At 40.7% G+C, this 12,329-nt stretch overlaps 1 protein-coding gene across 3 annotated transcripts in view; it reads left to right on the top strand.

The window, feature by feature from the left end:
- ITPRID2 (ITPR interacting domain containing 2) overlaps positions 1-4,733 on the top strand; it is a 42,905-nt gene extending 38,172 nt beyond the window's left edge. For all 3 annotated transcript variants that reach the window (XM_082056296.1, XM_082056295.1, XM_082056294.1), the window contains exons 18-19: positions 2,971-3,095; positions 3,489-4,733. In XM_082056296.1, the coding sequence (XP_081912422.1) occupies positions 2,971-3,081 (111 nt within the window). In that variant the 3' untranslated portion in view covers positions 3,082-3,095; positions 3,489-4,733. The remainder of the gene's footprint in view (positions 1-2,970; positions 3,096-3,488) is intronic.
- Positions 4,734-12,329: the final 7,596 nt, after the last annotated feature.

The following is a 12,329-nucleotide window of genomic DNA, read 5'->3' as shown; positions in this document are numbered from 1 at the left end:
AGTTCTCTATTGTAAATGACATTTAATGAAGTTACACTTTAAAGAAATCTATGTTTTTCCTGTTAACATCTGTTTTAAGAGGCTGTAATGGGTCTTAATGGGACGGAGAGATGGTTTTATAGAGAATCTTCCCTTTTCCATTCAAATCCATGTTCACTCAGCATCAATCAAAAATGTCTGTTGGTTGTTCATATTCCCCCTGTGCAGGCATAGAATTCCTCTTCTTACTATCTTGAGCATAAAACTCACCAGCTGGTGCCATGAGGAAGTAGCACAAGAAGAAAATAGAGTAGAAAATAATTATTTTGATTTAGAAAATGTAACTCATATCAGGAGCATGAGGACTGTGAAAGCTTCACGCTCATTTTCCATCAGTAGATGAAGAACACCCATCTCCAGAATTGTCGCTGTGGCACATTTCACTCTCAATCAGTTCATTATTTAGCAGGAACGTAATATTGCAGTTATGCTAATTTTTTCGCAGGGAGAAGGATCACTGGTTTACTGTAGTAAAGCTCTCTATGAATGTGGTACTGTTTTGTTAATGCAATATTGAATGTTAGTGTTGTATCAATGTAGTGTATGTACCATAAATGAGGGAGTTCTCTCCCCTTTGATATGATCAATTTTTCACTCAACTGCTAAACGTACCGGCGGAGCGTTCATTGACTGCCTCTCTCTTTTGTATGGAAGAAACCTTGGCAGTGGGCTGTGCCTTCTGCAGAGTAAATGGGAAGGTGCACCTTGCCCTAAATTGTGTCTAATGAAAAAGGCAAACATTGGCAATTGTCGTGACCCATGCATGGGACTGAGTCACTGCAGGAATTGATGCCGTGCTTGCCACGCAAGAATGGCCGTGATGAGCCTGGAAAGGAGGGAGGAAGCAGTGGCAGGGAAAAGAAGCAGCAGTGTCCTTGTTCTGTCAGGGCGGGAAGGTGAGAGGCAGAGGGCTCAAGTGACCCACCAAGGTCAAGCCAGAAGTTGTTGGAAGAGCTGAGGACAGAACAGGAGCTGCTTCACCTCGCCATGAGACTGTCATACTAGACCATTTACTTGCTGATTTGGGAAGCTTTTATCAGTTTTCTTTGGAAAATGAGGTTTATTTTTGTCTATCTGGTGAGGGAAGGGCACTGAATAACTGCTTTGTAGTGTAGTCACAGACCCACCCTGTGTGATACTGGAGAAGGAAAGTGATGAGAGCAGTGCAGGGCTCTTAGGACAGTGGCCTGATAGCTGGGGGGCTGTTTCCCTGTGCCAGTGTTTCTAAATCCCAAAGCCCTTACTGCACTGACAGCGGTCCTAAAGCGTTGTACATCCCTGTGTGCATTGGTGTAGACATCCTTAGGACTTGAGCCATCAGTAAGCCAGGTCCTGTGACACACTGTTTTTTCTTTTGTCAGTTAATCAGCTAACAACCCAACTGGAAACCTGTTTCCCAATAATATTAGAGTCTCTGAATTTCTGCTTGATGCAAAGCAGTAGTGAAATAAGGAACTTTGCCACTAGTAGTTTAGGGATTGAATTGCTTGCCAGTGAGAACAACGGATAAATAACCTGTTGCTAATGCTGTTGCCACCCTTCTGACGTTGTTCCTTAATCCTTTTGACGCACCAGGAAAAGGGGAAACTTACAAGAATTGCAAGATGATCGTGGAGATGATGAGAGGGCTATGCCATTGGGAAGGCTGGGTTTGAGTAACTATTATTCCCATGGTATTGGTGAGGCATCACAACATGAAGGGATTTGTTACTGGCAATACCAGGATTAGAAATTTGAGCTTTTTTTCTGGCATTGAATCTTGTGTTCATTACCACTACTCAGGCACTTGAAAGCTACTTTAAAGTGACACTGTGAACAGTATTTTCTTCAGTCCAAGATCAGCTATTCATGCCAGGAAATTATTTGCCCTTTTCATAAGAAGAAGAAAAGTGGGCTTAACTGGGCTAGTGGGTGCCCCAGTGAGTGACCCCAGTGGCTGGGCTCTGGCTCTGACCCCGCTCCGTTCTCTTACCATCATCATCCTCCCGGTGCTTGGAACAGTGTCTGACTTATCAGTGCTTCCTCAAGTGAAGACAATCCAAAAAATGAGTTGGTGCCAAAGATTTCTCATACTTGTGAGAGCAGCCCGTGTTATTTTTCTTTGTCTTGCCCTGCTCCTTTCCAGCATAATACGCTGTTGTAGAACTGGGGTTTGCTCCCTTTTACGTAGCCGTCAGTGCTCTGTTCTTCCTCTGTTCTAGCCTCAGCCACACTCAGGTGCCTGCTCACAGTAACTCCTGGGTTTGTTTTATGCAAAATTTAATGAGTAAATGCTTTGTCACAGTCCCGTGAAAAATAGTCTTTGCTGGCATAGATCATACCCAGGGGCCAACTGATGGGGTGAGCAACAGTTCAAGTTCAGTGTTTGATGCTGAAAGTATGTAATTAGGATTCATCTCCTTTTGATTTGTATGAAAACAGCAGCTCATGTTCATAGGCGTGGATCTTTCCTAGTGCGCAATTCATTTGTGAGGCAGGTCGGTCCCGCCTGTCTTTTCAAGAGATAACAACTACTGTCAAAAAGTGGTGCATTTGGGGTGCTTTTGGTGTGTGTATCCTGAAATGCCATTTTCAGAACTTCAGCACAGTAAAAATGTATTATTTCTTAACTTAAAACTATTAATCCTAAGTGTAAAACACAGATATATTTACCAAACAAAACAAAAACAAATAAAAGCCAACCAACCAACCAAAAAACCCAAAAGCACCAGAGGGTTTGCATTCGTATGATTTCTGAGAACTTTAAAATTATGGTTATTTTTCCAAGAGAAATCCTCTTATATTTTTCCATTTGCATTTTTTTGGCAGTTGAATTTTTGCTGTTGTACATTTTCGTGTGTCAATAATGTCAAGCATATCTGCAATATCATTTAGTTTTATCCGTTGCTTATATAACTTGCTGACCTTAAAACTTTGGCTAATCCCTTTCAGATCAAGGAATCTATTGTTGGTGAAATAAGACGAGAAATAGTAAGTGGATTGTTAGCAGCTGTATCACCCCAAAGCAGATCTGCAACTGCAAAACAAGATACACAGCCATGAAACGGGTACTGCAGGTAATCTTTGGCAAATGGCCACAACCAGGTTTTATTTTGTTTGTCACATGAAATATCATTGTTAACTTAAACCTTGCTTTGTTTGCATTTTCCCCTTGAAACATAAGTGATCAAAATAGAAGTTCATTAAATACAGAGGATACTGAAAATCCTGGATAGCTTTGCAAGATCAACCGGTTTATAGTTCGGCTCATGCTATTGTCAGCTTTCTTGCAGTGGTGTTTGGTTTTGGTGTGCTCTGTGATGGCTTTGCATGTGAATATAGCATGTGAGAGGATTTCTGTAGTTCGCCTGCCTTGGCCATGAATGTTATCAAAATACATACTTAAGCATAACAAGCAGACTTCCAAAAATCTAATTTAGATATTTGTCTTGCTTTTTGTTTTCTGTAAGGTTGGATGTAGTCCGAAACGCTATGGGATTCTGCTTTGAGCGGCGTACACTGGCAAAAGAGTCAAGTTATTTTTGCTTCAGGAGATGTTGAAGCTGCTGAGATAGGCTACTGCATTCAATGCTTGATTCTATGGTGTGTGCCTTTCCTTGAGTTCATTTATAAAGACTTAGACACTTTAACTAGTTCATTACTTTCCTTAAAGCATCAACAAAACTGTGGGTCTCTGAAAGGTTTTGTATTTATTTGTATGTCCCTGTTGTAAATTTTTGTGTAGCTAATTTCTTTCTTTAATGATGCATCATGAAACTTGAAGATTTCCAGACATAAGCAATTTATAAATAACACACACGCATTCAGCCTAGCTTTTTTACAAAAATTAAAAAAAAAAAAAAAAAAAAAAGACAACCCCCCCCAAACACTGACCTCTATGAGGTATTTATTGTGCAATAACTGATTCACTTTAAGAGCTTGAAACAACCAGTAATGGTTTCCACTGCTGTTACTTAGTGCCACTTCAAAAGAAGGAAACAATCCTGATGTAAAAATTGCTGTTAATTCTTGGGGCGGTTACTATTAGCAGAGTGGTAGAATGACATGAGGTTACTTAAACTACTTAAAGTTCTGACACTGAAAGCCTTATCTTTGTGTAGAAGACAACTTTTAATTATTTTTATTTGCTTCCTTACTGTTTGCCCATCCCTTTATAGTAAAGTGCCTTATTTTAAGCACTCTTTGTGTTGACTGCTTTCAGTCAAACCAAGAGAAGTTCTCTTCTGCTTCCTGTTAACCAAAATGCAATAAAAGTACTGATCTTCTGAAAGCAATTAGGATGTGCGACTTGGAATGGATGAACGACCTTGCTTGTATTATGGAGAAAATGGAAAAAATCTCTTTTCCTTCCCCATCCGTCACTGAGTGTATTTTCAGTTAGCCTGGTGAACACATATTTGTTCCAGTGGAGCAAACTGGAAATCATTGGAGGTTTTATGTGGTCAAATAGACATGTAGTGGATATGTAATATCCCATTTTGCTGTGTTTGGAATCTCTCTATTCATTTGCCATTTCCATCTACTAAAACTCTTTACACTATGTCAAGGTCTTTAATCAAAAAATGTTTCAAATATAACAATATGTTATATGGAAAAGTTTATAAGATTTTAAATTGTGTTAGGAGGACACACAAGGGCTGATTTCTTAAACAAAAGTGTATATTAAACCAATAAAATATTTATTTTGCCTATAATCTGTGTCTGTTTTTCACTGACCATGGTTTACTCTTAAGCAAAGTAAGTAATATAGGTTTGATCAAATAGTGCACAGAATGGAGAACAGCAGCAAAGCTCAGGACCTGAGTTTCCAAAAGCTTTCAGATGTTCAGGGGGTACTATATGCTTAGGAAATGTGAATTTGAGAACAATGTTGGCACTTAAAACCAAAGTTTTTTACTCCTGTTGTGGTTCCAAGAATTTGGTTGGTCTTGACCTCTTCTCAGAGTTGATCCCTGTGAGTGGAACCAGAGCTTTGTTGAAAACCTTATCCTACATGTTTAAAAGTTGAAATATGAGCTCCGACAGCACTTATGTGTGGCAATCAGTTCAAGGTGGTAAGCTGCATTAGGTTTCTGCTTTCCTTTGGAGCTTGCGTGAGCAGGCCGTTGTATTCCAGAATGCCACTGGAGAGTAACCAGCCAGACCTCAGTGCCTGCAACCTTCCTTCGCAAATGTCCAAACCCAAAACCCACTCAAATAATTGCAGCAGCAGATGCTCCCCTTATACCCCAGCCAGATTAATTGACACACTTGACCATTAATGTAGGTCCCATGCCTGTGTGCTACTCAAAGTGGCATTCCAAGAAAGGTGACAACTGTGGCCGTGAGGGAGTGATGGAGAAAAGCAGCTCAGGAGCTGGCTGCTGCTGCACAGCACCTGCCAGCAGCATCCTCCACGCAGCCTGGCTCCTCACAGCTTGGAGGTAACGACCCAGTGTGCCTGGGGTGCTTTCTCAGCGACAGAGACTAATGTTTAGTATGTCCTGAGGAATGAAAAACAGTGTGAATTTTTCATTCAGCTGATGGGAGGCAGATTTGTGAAGTTCTTGGCGTAATTTAAAATAAAGGCACTTCAAAATGACATTTCTAAAAACTCTACTGAAACTAATGAATATACAAGCATCTGTTTTTCCATAATCCCGATAACAGATTTTTGCTATTCTTAAAGATAGTTCGAGCTAATACTTTCTGACTGACATTTATGTAGTTATAGGAATGTCTATAAACTCCTGTTAGAAAAAAAAGTGTAGTGCACTGCTGTCATGTAAGTTAAGCTGTACTGGTATCAACCTCTATTGACATTTCTGCTTGTGCCTTAGGAACAACCATCATTATTACTGGACACATGCCTAACCTGGGTGCCTTGCCCTTCAGCAATGTCAATTCAGCTGTAATGATTTTCTGAGCATGGACAATTTTTCTTTTATTTAACAACTGAAACTGCTACTTTCCTTACAAATTAGTGTTGTCTTTTTTTTGCCAGCCTGAAATTTGATGTGAATTCTATGTAGATTGAAGCAGCTTTATTGGTGGCTGATAAATAATGGTTTATCAAATTTGCTGTGAATGAAGCCAACAGTAATGCCAGAGATATTTTGGATGCTTTTCCAAACTTCACTGTGATAGTGGTCTTTGGGGCTGCCAGTTGGCTGCAGGAATATAAAGCCAAGGGCTGTATTTTGGAAACGCTAAGAGCTAGCTATTCTCAGTGGGTGCAGGATGGCTACATCGCTGTTGGTAATAAAATTGACTTGTCTTCAGCCTGCTGCCTGTGGCACAGCTCAGAGCAGGCACAGGTTTGGGGCCTGGTACTTGGAGATTTTTTTTGTATTATTATTTTTTTTTTTAAGGTGAGTGAAAACATGTTTCTAGCCCCCATTGTTGTGGTGAAAAGCTACAAAAATGACCTATGCTGAAATGACGTGGGGACATCTCAGCATTGGGCGGCTGGAGGCAATAGCTGGAAAGGTGGGAGCAGCCCCTGCTCTTCCTGGGTCAGCACTGCGATGTCTGGGAGGTGCTGCTGCTGCTCGCTGTGGGTGCAAGACCTGAAAAGGAAAGGACTGAGGATGACCATGGACCCAGCTATGTGGCTGGGGGTGAGTACGCAGGAGAAGAGGGTCCTGCTGCTGGTAGTTCTGCAATGCTGTTTGCAGAGAGGGCTTGGAGTGGCCCTGCTGAAAGAATTGATGGGCTCTTGAAGTTCTATCAGGCAGTTTTGCTGAACACAGCCCTCACAGGAGGGAGGCTGCCCTGCATCTCCTTCTTTCTCTCAAACTGTGTGGTGTGCAAGCCCTCAGCAACTTGCTCTTGGAAGGCAAGTGATGCCCGAGAGGCTCCAAGCCATGCGTTTCCTAAGGACCGATTTGCTCTGATTGCTGTCTCTTTTAAGGTGAGAATTTAAAGCCTTGCTGATGCAATCCAATCACTGATGCTCACCAGTATCACTCTACTGAGTCTTGAGGGGCAGCGTTTGTCCTGCCTTTGGATTTTGTGTACTGCTGAGCAAATGTCTAACACCTATCTTATAGCACAGGTTAGACATTTTAATGCAGTTATACCAGAGATGAATCTGTTTTAATGAAATTTGCCACAGGAAGATACTGATTAGGGAGAGAGAAGAAGAGACCAATTTGGAAGCTGGAGTAATTCAAGCCATAACTAGCAGTGTAAAACAAAATTGCCCCTAAACTGCTGGCAATTTTCTCTTTTGGAAGAGTTTCTTCGATAGGGAACAAACCCAAGACTCTGAAACTTGTTTGATGTTGTAAAATAGATGGTTTCAGTCCAATACAACACTTTCTCCTGAATTAACAGGATAATTTCAAAATAATACATTATTTGATTTTCAGGAAAAACAAGAAACTTACATTGCCTTGGCATAAGGCAAATCTACTTTGATATTTCATAAGTAAATTTTAGATCTGGTGCTAATCCTTCATACCATAGCATAAAAATGCACAATAATGTTATGATAACAATTGTAACAATAAAAGATATTTAAAAAAAAAAAACAAACCAGAAACAATATTACTCAATAATTCTAAATAGCTTGTGTATCATGCAATTCTGCATATATGCTTTCTGAGTGATGGTGAATATTATATGCAGAAACATATTTCTCTTTTTTTTGACAGGGTAAAAGGGGAAAGGCTGGACAATGCTGAAGTAATTAAATGGTAGCAAGGAGAAGGCAGCACAATGAGAACCAGGCATTGCCTCAGTGAGTGAGGAGCTGTTCTGCTTATTGTGAAATCTTTGGTACAGATACCTGCTTTCACAGGTATCTCTAAGTTTGTGAGTACTTTGTATAATAATGTAGAGTTTCTCTTTATCTTCTGAAGTAATCTCGTTTTCCTTTGGTTGTATACTGCAAGTTATTAGGGAGTCTTAGAGTCAATTTATTAAGAAAACATCCACATAAATATTTCTGTTTAGTTTTCTGTGTTCGACTTCAGTTTTAGATTTTGGTTGAAAAGGATCATAAAGACATGGGACTTGATTTTGAAGGGCAGTGTCCTATATTTGATGTTAAATAATGTAAATTTTATATGTGTACTTAATAAATTAAATATCGTGGTGATGTGGGGTGCAGGAAAATTTACATCTAGGCTTATTTTTGCACTGGCATAAGTAATGAAAATAAAAGCCTAGTAAAGAGATGATTGCTTATTCTTAAATACAAGGAGTGTAGTAGCGCAGGCTCATGAAACACTTGGAGTTTTGTTGCAGTCATTAACATGGGAACAGCCACAGCAGATGAAAACAAAGGTCCAGCCCCTTCGATTTCTTCACCCCCTCGGTGGCCAACAGCAAATGATGCCCTTTGGAAGAGTGTTCCCTGGGGGAGTGTGGGGAGCATCTCTGCCATTCTCAGCAGGTGGTGGCTCTGGGATGTCCTGGCCAGTGGTGGTATCCCTGATGGATTTCTTTTCCATGAATGTATCTAGCTTTTAGCCTATGTTTGTACACTGAATTTTCTGACTCAGACTCCGCAACTCTAGCAGTTAATTTCTTGTCTGTCTCCTCCGTGTTCTATATTTTAATTTTGGTTTTTTTTTAAAAAAAAATACAGTAGAAACTCAATTTTATATTTTAATTGTTTAATTCAATGATATAGTCAGTCTATTTTTTCATTAAAGATTTATTATGGAAATAAGATAATATAATTTCATTCTAAAGTCTATGTAAACTGCCAACAGTAGTTCTGCTTATTGAAAGATATATTAGATTTACCCTGTTGTTGGTAAAGAAGCAAATTCTAGCGTGACTGCTGGCTGAAATATCTCCCTAAAACCAGTACCAGAATTTTGGTTTCTGCACTATTGAACTGTAGTCCATATTATACATGAATCTTTCGACTGTCTGATCAGGTTACCTACCATTAATCCAGCTCATTTCCTGTGTTTTGGATATGTGTGCTCTATGGACAGTAGTGGATGGCACCTACCAGTAAGTGTCTGTACATTCCCTGACAGTCTGGAGAGCCCAGAGAAAGACTTGAATAGATAGTATCAGTTCTTATGTCCTCAGATAAAGCTGACTTTAAACTGATCATGATTAAAATTATACCTCTAAGGAATGATGGTATAAATAGAAATAGCTGTATAGCTGTATTTTTAACTTATCTAGGCTTTGTGAATCCATGTATGTAGTTAGTACATAGTCATGGACAAGCCTGGTGTTCGATGAACGGGTACTGGTGATGGATGTTTGGGTTAGGCTGTTACTAGGCCAACAGCTCTTGCCGAATGTCCCACTGACTCTGTCGCTGCTCAGCAAGACTTTCTCTTCTTCTTCTTGACCTGCCTGCGGCAGCACTTACTGCTCATGAGGCGGATGTGATTTGCTCTACACCCGCCCACCCTTGCAGATTTTAAATTCTTCACATTTTCTGCATATAAATAGCAAACTGTGTTTCCAGCAGTTGAGTGAGAGCCACCTTGATTGCAACCCCTGGATTTTGCTATTTTGGAAGGAAATTTTCAGTGCCATTTTTAATAGATCTTTGTTTATTTTGAAATGTTTGCATGTCATTTTAGCACCTATGAGCAAAGCCTGGTGTAGAGCCCAGGAGAAAAACCTGTTCCTGAACAGGTATGGTGTGCACAACAAAGACCATGTTCAGTGTTCATGCACTCTGCCTCCCTTCCGGGGCTGCCCAGCAGTGACCTGAGGAGATGCTGGTGTGAGGAGAGGTCTCAGGAACGCATAGATTAACACATCTGTCCAAAGGTTCTGACATATCATTGGCTACAATGGGGACATGGAATGAAATGACACTGCCAAGCAGAGTCTTTGCCTGGTGGATCAGAGAACTGTGACTGAACGCTTCCCTGCATCTGCACAGGTGAAATTAGGAGCCAGAGCCTTAAGTGGGTGGCCTTCACAAGCAGCTCCAGCTCCCTCTCCTCTCCTCTCCTCTCCTCTCCTCTCCTCTCCTCTCCTCTCCTCTCCTCTCCTCTCCTCTCCTCTCCTCTCCTCTCCTCTCCTCTCCTCTCCTCTCCTCTCCTCTCCTCTCCTCTCCTCTCCTCTCCTCTCCTCTCCTCTCCTCTCCTCTCCTCTCCTCTCCTCTCCTCTCCTCTCCTCTCCTCTCCTCTCCTCTCCTCTCCTCTCCTCTCCTCAGCTGGCTGACACTGCAGGAGTCCCTGACCACGGCAGGGAAGCCGAGGCAGATCACAACCACAGCAGAAACTGTGTAAGGAAAGTGCAGGACAGAGACCCTTGAATTCTCTTCCCAGCAGCCTCTGTATCTGGCTAGGAAAAAAAAAATATATAAACCTACCCTAACGCAGCAAGAAAAATATCTCAAGCAGGAACTGCGCTGTGAGCACTCTGGTAGCTCGTCAATACAATGGAATACATTAAAAGGCAGAACTTCATACCAGAACCAAGTGAATGACATAGGAAGGAATGATCTTAGATGGTTATTGTTATTTTTTCTTACATGATAGTTTTAGCTGAATCATGAAGGAATTTGAAACGTGGGGAGTGCACTAAAAACAGAAGATGAGCTAAAAGGATTTGGCAGTACTTAAATGCATTTCAGCTCTTCCCCAGACTATGATGCAGTCTATAGAAAATGCAAGCACACTTTGCCCGGAGACATCTAGTGCTGCAAATTAGGTGTAAGAGTGAGCTGATGTAGTAATCCTGAAATGCTATACCCAAGTGGTCTCTGAAATATGCCTCTTATACTATTTTAAAAATACTGGTATTGTTATAGTGCATGTGAAGATTGCTGGGCGCCATCTGCAAATAGGCACAGGGAGGAGAGCTGCAGAAGCAAATATCTCCACATCACATGGCTGGTGGGCCTCATAGCAGCCCCATCAAGGATTTGTCCTTGTGTCTTGTCCTGTCCCTGTTGTCTGTCTCCCTTCTGAACCTGCCAAGAAGTGCTTTCATTGATTTAATTCTTCAAAAGACTGTTGAACATTTTTCTCAGGTACCTTTTCTAGCAACATCTTTGAGACATGATTCCTTTAGACAGCATGTCCAGTGGTCTAGAGCTGAAACACAACACTACAGTCCTTTGGACATTTAATATTTTAATATTTTTTTCCACTGTCTGAATGAGTTTTTCAACTTTTATCATTACGTAAGAATTATAGTGAGAATTATACCTCCTGTAATACAGTAACATACGCTGTAATTGTAGCATAATTTAATACATGAAGTTTCGTAGGCAGCTGTAATAGGTATTTTGTGGCAGTTTTTTCATAGAGAAATGCGGTATTTAAAATATACTATTTATTACTATATATAATAGCAAAGCAGCTGAGAAACATTTTTCTCATGTTATCTGGGACTGCAAAACCAAAGATTATGTTAACTATGAAAATTTTGTGGTCGCTATGTACTGTTTCAGACAGTTCTTTTGAATTAAGGTGAAATGAAAAGTGATAATGAATTATATTCACCAAAGGCTACTATTGGTATGATTGACCAAATTATTTTCCTGATCTTGGAAGGAGGCACAGATTTTGTACCCCGAAGTAGGATTTGGCCATCTAAAAGTGAAGTAACTAGTCATTTTTATTTTTTCTAAGGTTAATGGAGAGAAAACGTCATCTCCAGTAAACACTGTATTCTGCTTAACTAGGGTAGACTGAAATGCCCTTTGATGTGTCTAGTATGAGGGATCCAGACAACTGGTTTAAATGTGGGTGTTCTCAGTATCTGAAATCAAGTGAGGTGAAGCCCACCAGAAGTGGTAACAGTCTGAATCTACAAACCCAGCCATAAGGTGCAAACCCACTTAGCACACCAGATAAGCTTCATGAAAGTGTAGGCATCTGTGTAGCATCATCATCAAAACTCTTCCTGGAAGAGTTTTAGAAAAGGATTTGATAGAGCAATGGCAATTGTTTGATAGGTGAGAAGAGGAGAGCAGGTCTGGCACACTGTAACAGAGATGGAATTATTGCATCCACCCCTTCTGCTACCTCCGCCCTCAAAATCTGAAAACTTCCTGATTTGTGTTCATCAATAATTAAGAGCCCATCAGCAATACTCAGAGGGAGCTTGCATTGCACTTCTGAGCAGCCAGTTAGTAATATACAGTGGAGAGATCCTCTTTTTCAAATCCCAGGGCTCCAGGCCATGCAATGCTAGTATTGCATTTTCAATTAGCTTCTGAGTGAATGCTTGGCATATGTAGAAGTGAACTGGTACACAATTAGCTTATTGTTCCTTTCAGCTTTGTGCTGAGAGGATCTGAAGGACTGCAGAAAAGAGGGGAGAGGGGCAAAAAAAGAAAATAGCCAAGCCAGTGGGCATCTCCGTGG

The sequence above is a fragment of the Streptopelia decaocto genome (genome assembly GCF_964273445.1).
Source record: "Streptopelia decaocto genome assembly, chromosome: 6".
NCBI classification, from domain to species: Eukaryota; Metazoa; Chordata; class Aves; order Columbiformes; family Columbidae; genus Streptopelia; species Streptopelia decaocto.
This window is presented reverse-complemented; position numbering and strand designations above follow the sequence as displayed.